The sequence below is a fragment of the Arachis stenosperma genome, chromosome 8 (assembly GCF_014773155.1).
Source record: "Arachis stenosperma cultivar V10309 chromosome 8, arast.V10309.gnm1.PFL2, whole genome shotgun sequence".
Taxonomy (NCBI): Eukaryota; Viridiplantae; Streptophyta; class Magnoliopsida; order Fabales; family Fabaceae; genus Arachis; species Arachis stenosperma.
The window spans coordinates 52,853,823-52,873,409 of NC_080384.1; the positions used below are offsets into that span (position 1 = coordinate 52,853,823).

General features: G+C 31.0%; 3 protein-coding genes across 3 annotated transcripts; 1 reads left to right on the plus strand and 2 right to left on the minus strand.

Annotated features, from left to right (window-relative positions):
* The first annotated feature begins 2,586 nt into the window (after positions 1-2,586).
* Positions 2,587-5,224, plus strand: LOC130944772 (exocyst complex component EXO70B1). Its single transcript, XM_057873286.1, has one exon. The coding sequence runs from the start codon at positions 2,746-2,748 to the stop codon at positions 4,807-4,809; it is 2,064 nt and encodes a 687-aa protein (XP_057729269.1). The 5' UTR covers positions 2,587-2,745; the 3' UTR covers positions 4,810-5,224.
* Positions 5,225-6,851: 1,627 nt separating this feature from the next.
* On the minus strand, positions 6,852-9,625 carry LOC130943609 (SNF1-related protein kinase regulatory subunit gamma-1). The gene is made up of 6 exons (XM_057871553.1): positions 9,370-9,625; positions 8,934-9,106; positions 8,490-8,666; positions 7,933-8,208; positions 7,704-7,867; positions 6,852-7,312 (listed from the first exon to the last, which is right to left on the minus strand). The coding sequence occupies exons 1-6, from the start codon at positions 9,536-9,538 to the stop codon at positions 7,015-7,017; spliced, it is 1,257 nt and encodes a 418-aa protein (XP_057727536.1). The 5' UTR covers positions 9,539-9,625; the 3' UTR covers positions 6,852-7,014.
* Positions 9,626-15,997: 6,372 nt separating this feature from the next.
* On the minus strand, positions 15,998-17,187 carry LOC130946826 (F-box/kelch-repeat protein At3g23880-like). The gene has a single exon (XM_057875685.1). The coding sequence runs from the start codon at positions 17,175-17,177 to the stop codon at positions 15,999-16,001; it is 1,179 nt and encodes a 392-aa protein (XP_057731668.1). The 5' UTR covers positions 17,178-17,187; the 3' UTR covers position 15,998.
* Between the last annotated feature and the right edge of the window lie 2,400 nt (positions 17,188-19,587).

Below are 19,587 nucleotides of genomic sequence, written 5' to 3' on the forward strand. Positions count from 1 at the left end.
GATGGAATCACTCCTACGAAATTTCAGATTGGCCAATCTTTCTAGAGTAAAGAGGAAGCTATGTTGAGTGTAAAGGATTATAGCACCCGTCGTAGAATTGAGTACAGGATACAAGCAATTTTCGTCCGCCATGATCCTACTTGAATATGGCCTCTCCTAATTTTCCAAACTCTCCCCCAGCTCATCCTCCCTCTCTCAAACTACAACTTTCTCTCTCAAAACAAAATTTTTCCTCTCTACTAAATGAATAATTCGTTGCTGGCTATTGCAGTTTTATAGCCAAGCTCCACATAAACAGTGGCACCCTCTAACAGATTAAAGTAGCTGTTGTTTTCACAGAGATTATTAAACTTTATAGTGGTTTATGCATGAGCCAATTCTTTCAAAAACTACAGCAACATGTAGCGATTTTTACATTGCACATTTCCAATGTAATTCGTGCTATTTTATAGCAGATTTCGTACAAATTGTAAATCATTACATTTTGTAGTGGTTTATATAAATTTAAAATAGAACAAAGATATAACCTATTTCAAAAGTTATAAATACATAAATTCAAAACTAATTTATTAAGTGTTCTATTATTTACATATACGATAAGTGTTCTATTATTCTTACAAAGCTAAATCGATAAAAAATTCAATTGTCGCACCTGAAATCATTTTTAGTAAAATAAAATACTAAAAACAAGACCATAATAATTCCAAAAATAATATTTTATATATTTTTTGGTTATAAATTAAATTATAAGTTAACAAGGAATTTTGATACTTAAATTAGTATTGGCCAATTTTGTATAAATTAAAGTTAAAAAATATTTGAAATTAATAAAGTATTTATATAGTATAAAAATATAACTTATTCACCTATCTTAATGGATGGTTATTCTCCTATTTTATCTAAGAGTTATTACGATCTCAGAATTAAATATGTAGATATGTTTGTAGAAATAATTAGACCCTAGGTACTAAGTCAAACTTATAGTCAGATACACTACTAGAGTGTGTTTGGATTCTACAAGTTGGATTTTATGTGCTTTTAAGTTGCTGAATTGTGGGTCAAGGCATCAATACTTCTTATGTTATGGTTAAAAAAATTATGCTACTTTTTTGAATAAATTATGTACAATTTAAAATTTTTCATCCTCTTTATTATTATCTTCTTTTTCTTTTCTATCTTCTTTTTTTTATTTCATTTATTCATAATTTTTATTGTTTTACCCTTAAAAAAAAATATGTCGTAACAAACATGAGAAGAAAGAGAAAATGAAATAAAAAAATGCAGTAACATAAAAACGATAATAATAAAAAAATGCATGAAAAATAAATTAAAGAACGCAAAGTGTGTGATTCACACATACAAATAATTTTATTAAATTTAAATTAATTTAATTAAATTTAATTGATAAAAATATTTAAATATATAACATTATTTTTTTAATTATAAAATAAGACCAACAGATATTCTTTGTATGCAAAATAGTTTACATTTTCTTTAAGCAGCGAATTCTTCAAAATTAATTTTGTAGTTAAATTATTTCTATTAAGAACGAATATTTTAGTTTCTAATAAATCCGATTTTTATTAAGGTTTAAATTATTCAAATACATTTTTATCCAAAAAATCAATGACTATAATAATTTTTATAAAATAAAATAAATTGATAAAAATATAAAAATAATGACATGTACTAGAAGGATAAAAAATAAAAAATAAAAAATAAAAAATAAATTATGAAAAAGGAAAAAAAATGAAAGAAAGGGAGATAGAAAGTTGACATGGGAATGGGATCCAAAGACAAACGCAGGTTGGAGAGGAGAATATGGAGTCCAATAAGGCAATAACGCAACCCGTCACAATGAGTCTCAGTCAATGATTATTATAAACAACACAATGCAAATAGGAAATATTAAAATTAAAAATGTTTTATTTACAAATTTTAATTTTAACCCAAACTAATCTCATATCCAAAACAAAATATCTTATGCCTAAAAGAGTTCATCGTGTGTGAATCAAAGAAAAAGAGAGGAGTGTAACGTGTCTCAAACAAATGTACAAAACAAATTTCAACTTCACATTCCCCTTGTTATATTAATATATTAATATTAATCTTATATATTTTATTAGAGAAATACTAAGAGTTATAAGAACTTATTAATTTTGATTATGACTTAATTATTAATCTAATTATTTTAATTTAATAATTTTATAACATATTTTATTTTATATTTTTAAATATTAATAACTAATAAACAAAATAGTAAATTTTAATAATTTTTTAGTATTTTTTATTTTATTATAAATCTAATAAATTATATAAGTACAAGAGTTAGGATAGATTTTTTCAAACAATTATTCAATTATATTTGACTATATTAACTATTATACTCAATTTTTTATTAACTAATTAAATAATTATGCAAACAAAAAGATTTTATTAAATTAAAATAATTCAACTAAATTTTAATATGAAGAAAAAAAATTTTTCATTAAGGAAGAAAGTTACTATTGTATCCCCAGTCAGACAACCCAAGGCAAAACCCATAACCCTCTTTCACTCTTTACTTCTTGGATTTTCCTTAACAAAAATTGAAAAGTAAAAAAAAAAAAAAAATCTTAAGAATAATGTTCTTGGTTTTGCCTTGTTCTCCTAATCCTTTTCCACTTCCATTCTTCTGATTCATCAACACTTCAATCTTCTCTTATTTATTTATTTTTTTTGTGTGCTTTCAACTTACCAAAGTGAATGGCGGCAACAACCACCACTGATGGCGGAGGAGGCGGCGGAGGAGGAGAGGATAGGGTTCTTGCGACCGCACAGCAGATCCTCAAGAGCCTGAACACTCCCAAAGATGTTCGTGAAGACATGCTCCTCATCTTCTCCAGCTTCGACAACCGTCTCTCTAACATCACCGATATTGTCCACCGTGACGACGACGGCGCCGCTGCCATCGCCGCCGAGGAGCTTGAACGATTCGAGGCTGCTGAGAAGCTCATCCTCCGCTGGGACTCTTCCCTCTCCAGCGACCCCCACTCCGCCTCATCGCTCCTCCTCGATTCCGCCGATGATGCCGCCGATTATTTCTCCGCAGTCGATGACGTCATCCACTGGATGGAACAGCTCAACCTTGCCCCTCCACCTCCGCCGTCGTCCTCCGCTGGTAACCGCCACCGGATTGAGATGGACCGCGCCGAGAACGCGATCCAGCTCGCTATGACGCGCCTCGAGGACGAGCTCCGCCACCTCCTCGTCAGGAACACCGTTCCTCTTGACGCGGAGAGCCTCCACGGTTCCATCCGCCGTGTCTCCCTCTCCTTCACTGACGGCGGCACCGTCGACGAAAATCTCGAGAGCTTCGGTGAGGTCAACGACCAAGGCGGCGACTCCCAGCGGTTCCACGAGCGCGGCGCCAGCCTCGGCGACGACATCTCTGTCGATCTCCTCCGCGCTGACGCGGTGGCGGAACTTAGAGAAATCGCTGATCGCATGGTTAGGTCAGGTTACGAGAAAGAGTGCCTTCAGGTATATAGTAGTGTTCGTCGTGATGTTTTGGATGAATATTTATCAACTCTTGGTGTTGAGAAATTGAGCATTGAAGAGGTTCAAAGAGTTGAATGGAAGAGTTTAGATGAAAAAATGAAGAAATGGATTCAGGCTGTTAAGATTTCTGTTAGGGTTCTTCTCACTGGAGAGAAGAGGATTTGTGATAGCGTTTTTGGTGAATTAGATGAGATTAGAGAGATCTGTTTCAATGAGACTGCCAAAGGTTGTGTTATGCAGTTGCTGAATTTCGGTGAGGCCGTCGCAATTTGCAAGCGGTCGCCGGAGAAATTGTTTAGGATCTTGGACATGTATGAGGCATTGAAGGATGCCCTGCCTGAACTTGAGAATATGATCACTGATGGGTTTGTGATTGATGAGGCCAATGGGGTGTTGAAGATGCTTGGTGAGGCTGTTAAGGGGACTTTTGCTGAGTTTGAGAATTGTCTTAGAAATGAGAGTTCTAAGAAGCCGGTTATAACCGGGGACGTTCATCCATTGCCCCGGTATGTGATGAATTACTTGAAGTTGCTTGTGGATTATGGTGAGCCTATGGACTCGCTTTTAGTGATTAGCGACGAGGATCTTATCCGGTTACAAGATAGTTTTGGCGACAATAGCTCTCAGACAGAGAACATCTCACCCTTGGGGTGCCGAATGGTATTGTTGATTTCAGAGCTTGAGAATAACCTTGAGGAGAAATCTAAGCTTTATGAAGATAGCGCGTTACAATGTATATTTTTGATGAATAACATCCATTACCTGGTGAGAAAGGTGAAGGGACCGGATCCTCGGAAGGACTCAGATCTTCGGAAGTACTCGGATCTTCAGAATGTCTTGGGAGACGATTGGGTTCGCAAGCGGCGCGGTCAGGTGCGCCAGTATGCAACGGGGTACCTGAGAGCCTCTTGGACCAAGGCTTTGTCCTGTTTGAAGGATGAAGGGATTGGAGGAAGCTCTAACAATGCATCAAAGATGGCTTTGAAGGAGAGGTTCAAGAACTTCAATGCATGCTTTGAGGAAATATATAGGATTCAGACAGCGTGGAAGGTACCGGACCCACAACTCCGGGAAGAACTCAGAATCTCTATATCAGAGAAGGTGATTCCGGCATACCGGTCATTCGTGGGGCGGTTTCGGAGTCAGCTCGAGGGAAGACATGCCGGGAAGTACATTAAATATACACCAGAGGACTTGGAGGCCTATTTATCGGATTTGTTTGAAGGATCACCTGCTGTACTGCACCATATAAGGAGGAAGAGTCAATAGGGTATAGGATCTTCATAACAGGTGAAGTTCATTTTGTGAAGGATTAGATGATAAAATATCCTGTGTCATATGTATCTTATTGTATCTGGATAGGTGTTTATTACCTGTGTTAATGTTAAAAAGAATGGGATTTTTGTGAATTTCAAATCTGCTCCCAAACCCCATCCCCTAACAGAAAAAAAAAATGAAAAAGAATTGTTTTTTGTCCTGCATCACACATTGTAACATTTGTTTTTTCTGTCATGTATATTTGCACATAAAAAAATGTATTTTATTGTCATTAATCACCAAACGTTTTGAAATGCCACCCTTCACCTATAACTTGACTCAAATTCTGGTTTTGTTTATCTTCATGTCTACAATTTTAGTTATCAGGTTTCAATTTGTTGAAGTTGAGGAATAGGTTTCATAGCTGGAAAACTATATCTGATATGAACTCGAGGCCTGCTCAACAAGGTTATCAAACTCTCGATTTAACTTGTGAACTTTGATGAGTTTACTAGTTTGAATCCCCAAATTGAGTTTTCGAGTTCATAAGTTGAACATGTTTTGAAATGTTAATATGATGATCAGATGAACAAAGAGATAGTTATATTGAGTCTTGATATTGTGAGAGACAATGAGGTTAGAACTGAGCTGGTTGTGTTGGTTGTTGCAAATTACTTCATAACATAATTGCATCCAACACTTTTTATTGCAAATTTTTTTTTTCTTTTACCCCAAATATTACAACTACTATTTCACAATGGGCAAATGTGATTTGGTGGTCGAACAATATTTAGACTATTAAGTATTTTTAATAACAAAATATATTTTTTAAATTTTTTAATAATTGTCAAATATTCTTTATTTAATTTTAATTATTAGCGTCTCAAGAGACACTGTCGTGCTTGTTTTTTCTATTGAGTTAAAAAAATTATTTTTATATTTTTATTTTTAAAATTATAAATTTAATATCAATAATTAAAAATTATATTATAAAAAAATAAAAAATTTAAATTATTTAATATGTAGAAAATATAAAATAAATAAATTTAAATAAAAAAAAGAATTACGCTATTATTATATATTATAGGTAACAAAATCAACATAAAAGGTTTACTAACATTATCTACAAATGAATTATTTTACTAAAAAAATTGTGTAGTTGCCTACAAAAATCATATGCTTGTATCATCCAAAAATAAACAGTATATACAAATTATATTTCATGATAAGGAGAAACTATTCATAATTTGTATTTGTGAATTGTGAGATCTAAACTAGGTTGGCATGTTTACAATAATAATTTTAAAACCTAGATGAATGTCTGTGATATTTCATTTATCAAGAGAAACTATTTAATGCTCAAAGAAATGAGACTCTTTTATGTACACTTGCTGAAAATTTATAACAAATAATAAGTACCATGTTTATGTTTAGGTAGGTAACTTAAATTTATACAACAGAATTTTATGTTTATTATTAGATGCATAGTACATTACAGTATTCCATAATTTACAACAAAACATCAAGAACATTGCATATGTGATTCCAGTTCTAGCATCATTTAAAATTGGACTTGGTGCATTAAAATGTTCAAGGCTTAACATAGAAAGAGTAAATGCGAGCATGCTTATATTTCCCAGGTTCTCATTACCAATTTCTAAAATTTTGATTTTGTTCTCTGTTGCACAAACAGCAAGTAATGTGCTTCTTCTATTAAAACAAATGCATGGATATTCCTGAAAATAAAATGCATGGTTAGGTGTGGAGATTTTTCTGGGTAGTTAAGATGGCAGAGATGTGCTTGGGCCGCGTTATATTTGGGCCTGTTAAGGCCCGGATGCCAGGTCTGAAACAAATCTCATTACAGTTTTACAATGTATTCTATGATTACACATGTATGAACCATCATTCCTTAAAAAAAGTGAGCTTTATTGTTTATGTCACAACATCTAAACTCAAATTCGGTGTATGATATAATTTTTTATATCACTACTTTTTCTAACATTCTTTGTAGCTAGGGTGGTTCAAATCTTATTAAACTATTAAAAATTGAATTGGATTTGGATATTATGATTACTCTTATTCAAAAGAAAATATGATACAAAACTCAGTACGATTCCATCAGCACTTTTACATTTACACAAAATCTCACAAAAGTTAAAAATGGATTTATCTGCTTAAGTTCAAGTAACATGCAAAATGTTCTTAACCCTAAAATTAAACCCTACTATTTGGAGGCATGGGAAGAACGCCATCAAAGAAATCACCAAAGTAGCCACGTGGCTCGTGTACAAGCCTCGAGATTATGTCTCTTAGAGTGACGAGTCCTTCAAGATTTCCATCATCATCCACAACATAGACCCTGTGAATCTTTTCATGATCTAGCAATTGGATCAACTCTTTTATTGTACAATCCTTTTTGCAAGTAATCAAACCCCTTGACATAGGAACAACCTTTTCATGCTTCTTCAAGTAGCTTTTAACAGCTGTTAGGAAATCCTTGGCAGTAATTGCTCTATTATACAATGTAAATATGCAATTAATATATAATAGATAGAACAGGATAATAAAAATGAAAAATAATATCTAAGAGTATATTTGGTTTGCGTTTTCATTTTCCGTGTTTTCTGTTTCCTAGATTTTGTGAAGGAAAAAGTGAAAACGTAACACAAGATTCTATTATTTTTACTCGACTTCACGTGAAGTTGATATCTGAGAACCGTTAGATGAAAATTTAGTCAAATCAGTCAAATCATCTAACGACTTTCAAATATTAACTTCACGTGAAGTCGACTGTTCCTGAGTTTACACCATATATATATAGAGATATTACCAACTAACCTCATCAATATTCATCTACTAACTTCTAACTCTCAACTGCTTATAATTACTCTAATAAAAGTTACCTATAATCATGGTATATTTCTGGGGCAGTAAGCAAGAACTGAACATCATGGAGGCTTATATTACCCACTGGATTGTTGCCACCCCTTTCCACTACAGGCACACCTCCAATCCTCTTTTTTCTCATCAATCTAAAGGCTTGAAGCACTGGTTCATCCTCATATACCTGAAAAATATGAATTATAAAGAAACATTCATAATTACCTAATGGAGAGGTCAATTAGTAGATACCTTGATGATATGATTTGGTGTGACTAGAGGAAGACCAACTTCAGATATTTTCTTGGTTCCCCAGCTCTCAAACCATTGAAGACCAGCACATTCACCTAACATGTGTATCACAGCAGATTGAGTAATGATTTGATCAATTCTTCCAGCACCTAAGTCCACCACAGGAATACTCTTCATCTTGTACTTTGAGAGTAGCAATAGCATGGTCAAGAATGAGTTTGACCTCTCCAGTGCAAGAAATGGGGCCCACCGAAATGATCCTGAGATATCTCTAACCTGTGTTTGCTAAACTGGTAAGAATTAAGATAGCAACCTTGGGATATACACACTTGAAATCTATCAAAAAACTAGTCAAATGTTTATATTTAGAGGGAAAAAAAAGACACAATCTTTTAACACTGTTTTTGTCTCTGTCCCTGTCTTAGTTTCTCTGTATTTTTCTTCTAAGACTTGTCCAAGACTATCTTAAAATTAAGTTATACTACTCTTAATGATTTTTGACATACTTAAACTAACCTCCCTTCACACATTATAGAAAAATAACAAAAGTATACAACCTTGGTATTCTTATAAAGTTCAGAAGAAGTGAGATCCTCAAAGAAGTTCCCTGAAGTTGTTGTAGAAGATCCAAGGTCCTTGCCCTCAAGTTGTAGAGAAGCCATGCCATTAGTTGCAGCTTCAATTGCAGTTCCATTGGATCTACTTGATGGACTCTTAGGAGATGTAGGATCAGACTGCAATGTCACCAACATCAATTCTCACATTAATTAGCTTAGTGTGAATAATGAAGCACCCCAAGGAAAAAAAAAAAAAAACTTCAAGAATAACCAAGTCCAAGGTATGATGTATATCAGTCATAAGTTTTACTTCCTCCAACAAATTTCTCAACATTCAGCTACCAAATCATTTTTAATGCAATATTCTTTCCCTTTGTGGGAAGAAAACTTGCCATTCAATTCAAGTAAGGATAAGATAACTTGATGAAAATCTCACATGCTAACCTGATGAAGAATCCACACAACAATTCCTGCAAACTCAACTATCCCTATGTATCTGTCAATCCAGCTGGCATCTTCAGGTGCATCAACATCCACCACAGGTGCACTCAGGATGTTGTGTTCTGCTAGAATTTCAACTGCCTCAGCTAAGGTAGCATCTGATTTTATCTCAATTTCTGAAAACATCAAAAAGTAACACTCTCACTCTCACTATCAATTCAAACTGAAAACATGAAAAACTCTATTTGATAAGTGTCTCCTAATTTAAGTAAACTACTAATACAAAAGCAGAGATAAGCATCAACATCTTGGATGATCAAAATACTAAATTAATCTTCATCTGGGTATAATCAAAATCCTTTTTTTAAAAATTTAAATGTGAATTGAACAGAAAAGAGAAAATACAAAGTTAGAAAACAATATCTGAATATCACACAACCTTGGTTTGAAGGAGGTGGAGGGAAAGCAGAGACAGGTATGCTTTCAAAACAAGCATTGAGCTTCTCATTAGGACTTAGTTGTGGTTCTTGAACATCCCAAAGATCTTCTACTCTCATTCCAAGCTTTGCCTCTGGACTTCTTGGACTATCTTCCATTGTAGCAGCCATAACCAACACTCAAGTTTCTCACTCTCTTTCTCTTTCTGCAATTATGAATTTCAATGCTGACAAGCTTAGGATCTATAATCAGTTTCACTTTACTCATTCCAATGCAATAAAATAACTGAATACAAGGATTCTAGATTCTACTGACACTTCACTATGCACTATCTTATACTTTAGATTTTAACCGTTGGATTTGAACACTATGATCTCTTTTCTGTTGACTATATGCCACGTGGAATATTGTACGGCTACAGATGAGGTTGGCGCATTGTGTGTGATAAACTGCACTGGTCAATGACTCAATTGTCATTGTCTTTTCCTATGTAGCAATCCATATCAAGAGGCCAATCATGCTTATCCAAACAACAAATGTCACACCAAATTTTTTGTATATAATATCTCTTGAAGTCATGAGTATAAGTTTTAATTTTTGAGATAGTCATCGCAATTTAAATTAGTCTTTAAAATTTTATAATGTAAATTATTATTTTTGAAATCTCAAAAACTAATTACAAAAAATATATATAATAATTTCTAGTGCTGAAATGAAGTTCTACTCTACATCTCAGATTTTGTAACATCAGACACATAGCTTAGCTAGCTCTTATCCAAAATTATATTACCTCGTGAAAAAAAAAATCCTCATCCTGTGCTTACTATGGGCTAACTTTGTGTGCTGTGCTAACGTGCGCTATATGATGTTGGTGCACTTAACTCGTAGATCAAACTCTTTTAAAATGATCAGACGATGAAGTATAAACACTTTGTTAAATTATAGTATTTATATATCGAACATATTTTGGATAGAATATTTATTACACTTATTTAATATGCGTATTTTTTTTATTTAATCATATTTTAATAAAAAATAAAAAAATTAGATATATTTAAATAATTTAATTATTATATATTAATGTGTCTAATCTTTTTATTAATATATATTTTTAAAATAAATTTAAAAATAATATATATTATTATTTATTAAATAAAAAATTTTAAATATTTTATATAGTATACTAAGAATAATTAAAAATTAATTTATTTTTTTATATCAATAAAATATTAAAATTTATCTAAAATATATTTTTTGTATATGTTATGTCTGCATACTTTATAAGAATTTAAAATTTTGGCATGTCCTGTGAGTGTAGTATTCTGTATCTATATTAATATCTGTGCATTATAGGATTAGATTAATAGAGTAAGAAAGTAACCAATTTAAGTTGGTCTAATTGTTAATTTATTTGTCGGTTTAAATAGAATTTGAATTTTATTTTGTGTATATAATGGTTCATTGATCAGCAACAAATTTTTAAATAAAATTCAGATTCATGACAAATTAATCCTTAATCTACCGTACTAAAAGATTTTGTAAAAAATAAAAAAGTTAGAATGAAAATGTAAAAATTTGAGTTCTATCAAATTAAAATAATAAGATAATATTACAAAATTAATAATAGTTAATTTTTTTATTTTATAAATTTTTTTACTTTAGAAATTTTGTTTTCTTTGCTTCATGCTACATCCGCAATATTTGATTTTTTGTTTGTCTCTGTTTGTTAGTAAATTAGTAATAGTTGAGCTTCACTTTGATTTTTAAGATTGACGAATTATACCAAAATTATTTTTAAGATTTTAATTGCACTAATTATATTTTTGAGATTAACAAAAATAATGCAGCACATTAGTCCTTACTCCTTAATCTTAATGATGTGATGATATAGACTGTTAGTGAATGTGTCATTCCATTATTTGGCCACATGTAATGGTATAATGATGTGTTAGCTAGATATTGTGGACGTTTGTATCACGTGTTATAATCCTATTTGGCCCGTGTCACAACAGTATTCGTCCATGTGGCACCTGTTATGTCATCGTTGTAGATGCACTAAATTGGTTCCTAAATTTATATTAAGTGATTCATTTTAGTTCTTAAAATTGAATATTGTGCACTAAACTAGTCCCTTCACCAATTTATTTTTTTTAATAAATTCAAAATTCTCACATATTGTTTAAATACAAGTGTTTTTATAAAATATTTTTAAGATCTTAATTTTAATTATACAATTTTTCTATAATAATTTAAAATCGATAAAGTTTGTAATATATAAGTATGTTATTATAAAAAAGAATTATATGATTGATTAGTCACATTTTTTCATTTAAAAATAGGTGTTTTTAATAAAAAAAACCAAGAATTAAAATACACATTCTTTATTTTTTCGGTTTTTATATTTTTTGAATAACATGATCGTTGTTACGAAGCGTATCTAAAACTGATTGTGTGTAAATGACTAGACGAAAGATGCCATAGATATTAGTGAGAGTGCTTGAAGTACTTGAAGTGTTTTCACGTTAGAAATAATAGAGTAAAACTAATTAGTTAAATTTAGGGGGTTTAGAAATAGAGTAGAACTAGTTAGTTTAAAAATTCTGAATTTTTTAATATTAATAATATGCTTTGTTTTGAAATGAAATGTATGACTAGTTATTATTATGTTTTCGCTAGTTTGGATGAATGAAATCAAATTATTATTATTATTATTTTTTTTTGTTGGAATAAATTTTGAATTAATTATTATTATTATTATTATTATTATTATTATTATTATTATTATTATTAGGATTTTTCAGTGGTCTGAACCTAACTTTGTATACCCTTTGAACTTGGTCCATTTTGTAAACGTCATGAATGTACACTTGCCAGTTCAACCGTTGATTTGCACAACAAGCAAATACATGTCGACATGAAATTCTGTCAACCTGAAATTCACCACAGTCGCAACATTGTCGGCGTGGGTCAACTGTATACTCAATCCCACTAGGCATCTCACGTACTTCAAAGACTTCATTTTCTCTGTCAAAACAACTAACTTGTATATTTTCTGATGCTCGTTGATTTGCATGCAACTTAGAGGTCACAAGCTCGGATAACACATGTCCAACATTAATGCGAGTCTCAGCCTCGTCTCTCTTCCTAGTGAACAACTCATTCAGTTTGTAAAATGTAGCCTTCACAAGTCGGTGACTGGGAGATTGCGAGCCCCCTTCAAAACGGAATTGATGCACTCCACAAGGTTGGTGGTCATATGACCCCATCTATATCTACCGTCAAATGCCAACGCATACTGCTCACGCGGATCAGGTCAAGCCAGTTGGTGTAAGCCTCACCCCGTTCGTGTAGTCGTTCATAGCGCATCTGATACTCTTGAATCGTCCTCGAATATCCTATGATAAAAAATATTGAACCATGAACAACATTCTATTCTATCGTATTTATAATTTTAAAAGAGTGCCTGTAATTCAAACTTACCGATATTGACGATAAGTTTCTGCAGGTAAGGTACCTTGAACTTTCTCAAGAAATTCGACTCAATATACTTGATACAAAACATATGGAAAGTTCTAGGAGGAGACCAAGTCTCATTACTGTGAACAATAGCTGACCTGATGGAATCGTGTCGATCAGAGATAAGTCCTATACCATCACGTGTCACCACATGTTAGCGTAAGTTACTTAGAAGAAAGTACCACGCTTCAGAAGTCTCTCCCTCCACTATGGCAAATGCAATAGGCACAATATTGTTATTTCCATCTTGTGAAACTGCTACCAATAAACAACCCTTATATTTTTCGTACTGGGAAGTTTTCAAGGTAACTTTTATGTATATGGCAGCAACAAGCAAATCAGACGGTCTGACTGCGTCTTCACATTTCAAATTTTTCAACAACACTAATTGGACCATCCGATTAGTTTTAAGCAATTTTCTCTGTCCTGAAATCGCTGGGACCGATTTCAGTACCCCCAATGCTCTGCCTCGCACAAATCGGACCATCTGATTTGTTCCCTCTCTATCCGCAATGAAATCGGACGGTCCAATTTCTTCACACTAAAAAACAAAACTTTAACGCCGTCACACCACCATAAATCCCCCAACACTCCATAATTGAGGCTAACTCACATATGAAACTCATAAAAAAAAATTAGCCTACATCTACAATTCTCTTTGAAGATTAAATTTGTAATTTTCTTTTTAAAAGACAAAGGAACTTGACATAATAAGTAGAGTAAAGAACTAAAAATAACTAAAAAGTACAAAGTAATACGATCTAATACACTTATTCTATTGTTATTTTTGACATTGTCATCAACAACAAAAATAATCTACTTTTTTTCCCTCTTTGTAACATTGTAAAGATGTATTAATGATTTCCTGCACACATCATTTTTTATTTTAAAAAATTCTTTTATTCATTCTCAACTAGACATTCCAACCAATCTCAAAAGTTCATAAACCATTTTTTATGTTCATCCTTTCTATTATACGACCTTGTTTCCAACTCTCAAAATGATCATTCACACGGTACTTGAAATGGACCACATCCTCCCAAAATCCAAAAGTCATGCGCACACACTTCCTAAGTTAAATCATTATATTAGAAAAAAATAATATAAAAGTCTAAAGCCCAATTTAAATAAATAACTTAATTAAGTTTTTTAAAAAAATTTAAATAATAAATATTTATATTAGAAATAACTTATATGATAAATGCAATTGTTATATAATTGCCTGTACCTATCAAGGATAAGAAGGTGGATTCCATGCCAGAGTCTAGAGCACGTTACTTATAAAAAGTCATATTATGCGTGTTGGATATAATTTTTTAAAGTTATTTTATCTCTCCTATTAAAAAAAATTAACTTTAAAATAAAAGAAACCATTGTGTTACTTTCATTCTTGGCTCTATAACAAATGTTTTATGTTTTTGCTAGATTGTTTCATCTGTTAAAAGTACCATTTTCACGCATCATCATTTTCAAGTAATGTTTTATTTGATGAAAGTACTAACTCTTTACTACCATTTTCACACAATATTCTATATGAAACACCTATTACGTGATACATCTCTTCCAGATATTTTTTTATTGTCATTCTACTACTTTATTTCTGTTATTGTGTGTGGTATGAAATCTCAATTTTAATTCTATTTTTTTTCACATTTGATTTTTTTTATATAACTTATTTATTTTATAGTTGTTACTTGTTATAACAAATTTTTGACCCAATAAAAGAGAAAAGAGTTATAGTAGGAATAACAAAAATAAAAGAGTAACAAAATATACATAACACACATTTTATATTTATTTTTTTATTATTACCTATTATATCATGCATAATAAAATACCAAAATCTAACTACACCATAATTTCTTTGTCATTGTCACTAAAATTATTGTGAATTAGAATTTTATAATGAGGTTATGTAGAATTAACATTTAAGATTTGAAAATATTTATTATCATTGTTATTTTAATATCCATTTCTTATAAAAAATGGTATTTTTTATGTCATTTATTCAAATACTATAATTTTAAAATAAATATTTCTATAACTAAAAAGTCAACATAAAATAATTTATTTATAAACTACTATTTATATTTTAATTTTTTTTTGAAAAAAATTATTTAAATTGTTTATCCATTTTTCTTTTATCTTGCTCATGATAGGTCTTCATCCCTTTCAAATTGGATGCACCCAAACATTTCCCTTTTGCTAGACTATGGATGCACCATCATCATCTACTTTTTCTATTATTCTATACAAAAGAGATGAGAGAACAGACACTCTCCATTCCTTCCAATCACCGCCGCAGCACAGTTAGGAAAATGGGTTTATGATAGAATTTTACCTATGAATTTTTATCTTTTGTTAGTTCCTCAAAATACAATAGAAATGAAATCATTTTCAAATATGACAAAGATTTGTATTTAATAGGAGTCGAATTCAATTCTAATATTTTAATTATGGTTGATTTCACCTCTGAAAAAAAAAAAAAGGCAAAACCGCCACTCAATCCCACTAATGAAACCGCAATTTGTTGTTGCACTACATTTTTCTGTTTTACTCCAGCAACCTATGCTGTCCTTTGTGCCTTTTCTCCATTGATCATACCATGATTTGCATAACCAATTCTCTTGGTATCATGATTCTGATTTATCTTATTATCTATATTGGACTGAAACATTGATTTTGAGCATTGTAAATGTTTGCTGATATATACATCATCAAGTACTAGGCCTGCATCACTAATAAACTTATTAGCACACTTTTTAGACTTTTAACCACACAGAAAATATTTGTCATCACATTGTCTTAACGAAATCAATTCTAACTCGACAATTTGGAAGAATTTGACCTACCTCAGCATCTTGTTGCGATTATCATGGCGTGTATCGGAGGAATTTTCGGAGACTCACTCATGAAAAAAAATGCTTAATGGGCAAAAACGTTATATAGCTTGTATGAGAGGAATCAAGATCCTATAATTCATATGAGTACCAAGAATATTTAATAAAAAATGTCATTAGCCAAAAGAAAATTTAATTATTCATACTGTGGAACGAAAAAACAAAATACTAATTTTATTTCAATTTTTTTGTTACATTCAAGTATCTCATGAAATCAAATGCAACCTAACTTATGCCGAATGTTGAGTTGTGTGCAGTTCCCAAGCAAAGCATGAGTTGAAGGTGAATAACGTGACGGTGAGACCAAGCTCTCATGGCAAAGGAATATAGTTATCGAATGATAACCGTGAGACACCTGAGAAACTAGTTTGTTTTGACGTAAATTATACACAAGAAATTTGCGATAGGATTCATCTAGTCCCAAAAGATTATGATCTTCTGAAATATAGACCGAAACACATGGCGAGATCATTCCAACACATGGGATTTCGAACAATTTAATCCAAGACTCTTTAACTCCATACTCCTTCATTATCCAAAGAGTGCAAATAATTGGCATATTCGGAGTGCCATAACAAACAGAAAGACGGTTATTGTGGAGTTGCAAGCGAGGCATGTGGACGACGTCAGAGCGCGTTCTAGTAATCGGCAGACACAATCCACCAAACGACTCCGTTTTCAAGTCGAAGGTAAGAACGAACCACTCCAATTCAAAATAATCTATAGTAGGATGATACACAATCCAATTCAGAGTGCCGCTCACAAATATTCCATTCCTTGTGCCAACAAAATCGTACGGAAACACTGGAGGATTAATAGTTTTCCAAGAAGGATTTGCTCCAAAAGTGAAAACTAAAGCGCCAGATCTGACCTTGGAATAAGTTATAAGAGACGAGGCAGAACAACCCATAACAAACTTGTACTGGTCATGTAGAATATCATAGCCAAAGCCACAGAAAACATCGTCTCCGCACTCGTGCGAGCACCCGAACGGAACGGATGGGGATACCGAACGGGTACTGGGATTGAAAAGAGTAAGAGTTTCAAAGGGAAAACCTTGCGACAAGCAGAGCAATCCGTTGCAAGATCCCTGGATGACTATTCCGTCAGCCGGATGTAACTCGAATGCAGTTGGCTGATGCTGGCGATAAAGAATAAGAGATAATGAAGAGCAATGCATGATGTCGCCCCTCCGTCCCGCTTCCTTCCAACATAGCAATGGCGGCGGCTGAATTAGGGTTGAGCGATGAAGGTGGTGGTTGGCGAATTCAGGGCTGGAGATTAGGGAGTTCCATGAACGGCATACAATCCTCAGTTGCAGGAGAAGCCTCACTGGAAGCCTCGCCAAGATTTCTCTAATCAGATCTCCCGGAAGATTATCAAGGTGTTTCATTCTCGTAGTCATCAAACAATAAGGCTTTGCGTCTTTGAAGAAGGTGAGGTGAAGTATATATATTGAAATTGAGAAAGTATAGCGGAAGCGGATTAAAAAAGAAGGCTAAATTAATTTTAAATTTTTTATTTTTAATTAATTATATCAGATTTTGAAATTTAAAAAAGTAGGTATTAGTCAAAAGTAAATAAATTTGAAAGAGAAGGTTATTTAAAATTCTACATTCGTTACATGATCATGTAAAAGAGAAGGAATGGTTACTTGCATTTTTTATATATGGGAGATTTTCATTTTAAATTGATCAGTTTAAAAAATGGTTATAAATACTAAAAGGCTCAAAGTCACTAGAATTGAAACTTAAAACGGTTCATCCTTAAACGCTCCTTACTAAGTATGGAGTGCCACACACCTTGTGAATTCGTTAAATCTAAACTCTTCATTTATTATATTTTATTTGAATTGTCTGAATTTAAAAAGGTAACCTATTAATCAGGTTAATTATTTTTTTTATAAATTTTAGATATTTTTGGCAAGTCTCAGATATTGGGATGAAGTTCAAAATAAAAAATTAGTATATAAATATTAAAAATAATATGTCTGTAAAAAAAAAGTTATTGGACTTTAGAATTAAAATAAATAATACATAAAAAATAAGTTAAAAATTCATGTACTAAATCCAAAAAAAGATATATTAGAATCTTAAAAAATAATATTAAATATATTATGTATATAATTTAAATTTAAATAATTTTGTTTTATGTGAAATAAAATTATAATATTAAATAAATACAATGATAAAAAAACTTGTATTATATATATATATATACAATTTATTTTGTGTGAAACAAAATTAAACATTAAATATGAATAAATGATAAAAGATTTAGTACTATATAAATTTAATTAAAAAAATATTTATACAAGGTAAAAAGCAAACAAATATATAATAATTTTATTTTGTGCGAAAAAATATTTATGTAAAAAAAAATTTATATAATTTTTTATTAGCAATTTTTTTATTGAATATGTTATTTTACTATATTTATAATATATTATTTGGGATAATTATATTATTTAGTTAATATATATTTAAAAAAATATTTAAAATTTATTATTTTGTATTAAAAATATTAAAAAAAATATTTTATTTTTCTTAAATAACTTTTCTTTTCTTTGGTTCAAATACTATGACAACAAAATGTTTTGTGTAATTACTTCTACTCAATAAATTTTATATTCATTTATTTTTATATTGCATGTAAAATAAATAATTAATGTTTAAAAAAGTTAATAAAGGAAAGAAGTATTTTTTTTTACAAATTCTTAGGTGAATATAAAGAGATTATGTCATTTGAACTATAATTCGTTGGCAAAGAAATAAATATTCTTAATTATATATTAAATAGAATAATTATTTATTAGGCTCATTTTTATACAAATAAAAATTTTTCTTAGTTTTATATCTGTAATATTTTATACCAATTAGCTTCAGAATTTAATTATTTTTTGAATAAATTAATAAAAAAATAATACAAATAATTGTTTAAATATAACTGTATTTTAATTTTTCATTCTATTACGTACACATTGAGGTTAATTTGAAATAAAAATAATGGACTTGTTATAACTGCCATGTATTTTGTGCTTCGACTGCGTCGTTATCTGAGAATCATGCGCCTTCATGGCGCGATTCTTCTACAGAATCCGTTTTGCGTTTGGAATTAGCTAACCAGCCGTGGCGACAGACATGCATCTTCCTTTTCTATGGCAGCAATTTTTCGACTTTGATGGTCATTTATGGTAAAAATAGGGTGGGTTAAAGAGCGTCAAAATCTATAACTAGCTAAAACGATAGTGGAAGCACCTGCCAGCAAACAAAACAATAAAAATATTTGAAGACATCACATTGATAATAACAGAGGAATTAGTTTTTTTGTTAGTGCTGGTTTGTTTGTTCAACCCACGACAAAAAAAATAATAACAAATTTGAGTTCCTTCTATGTTTTTATCGTTTCAATTTATAATTTCTGCAAAGATTTTACTTTTTATGTTCAATTTATTTTTTAAGCAACTTTAATTTTTCTATCAAATTTACATTTCATCATTTTTAATTCCTATGTCAAAAGGCTTTCGATTCAGTCGAATGCATTTTATCGCTTTATTTAAATTCAATACAAACCATTTCAATTTCAATCAGTTTTACTTTCAAAATCTTTATTTAACGCCTTTTTTTAGTCTTTCCTTTTAAATCTTGTCTAATTTAAAGATTTTTGATGCACTTTTAAAAAGGAATAAATTTTGCTTACAAACTATTAGAATTGAATCACCATTAATTTGCTAAAAATCGATAAAACAGTAGAATTAATACTTTTAAATAGATTCACATTACATATGGTTTTTGGTGGAAAAT

Coding starts and splice junctions, on each gene's coding strand:
- LOC130943609 (XM_057871553.1), bottom strand. CDS start 9,538: ATGGCTGCTACAATGGAAGATAGTCCAAGAAGTCCAGAGGCAAAGCTT. Junction 8,209..8,489: donor AACTTTATAAGAATACCAAG/GTTGTATACTTT, acceptor TAGCAAACACAG/GTTAGAGATATCTCAGGATC. Junction 7,868..7,932: donor CACCAAATCATATCATCAAG/GTATCTACTAAT, acceptor CATATTTTTCAG/GTATATGAGGATGAACCAGT.
- LOC130944772 (XM_057873286.1), top strand. CDS start 2,746: ATGGCGGCAACAACCACCACTGATGGCGGAGGAGGCGGCGGAGGAGGA.
- LOC130946826 (XM_057875685.1), bottom strand. CDS start 17,177: ATGAAACACCTTGATAATCTTCCGGGAGATCTGATTAGAGAAATCTTG.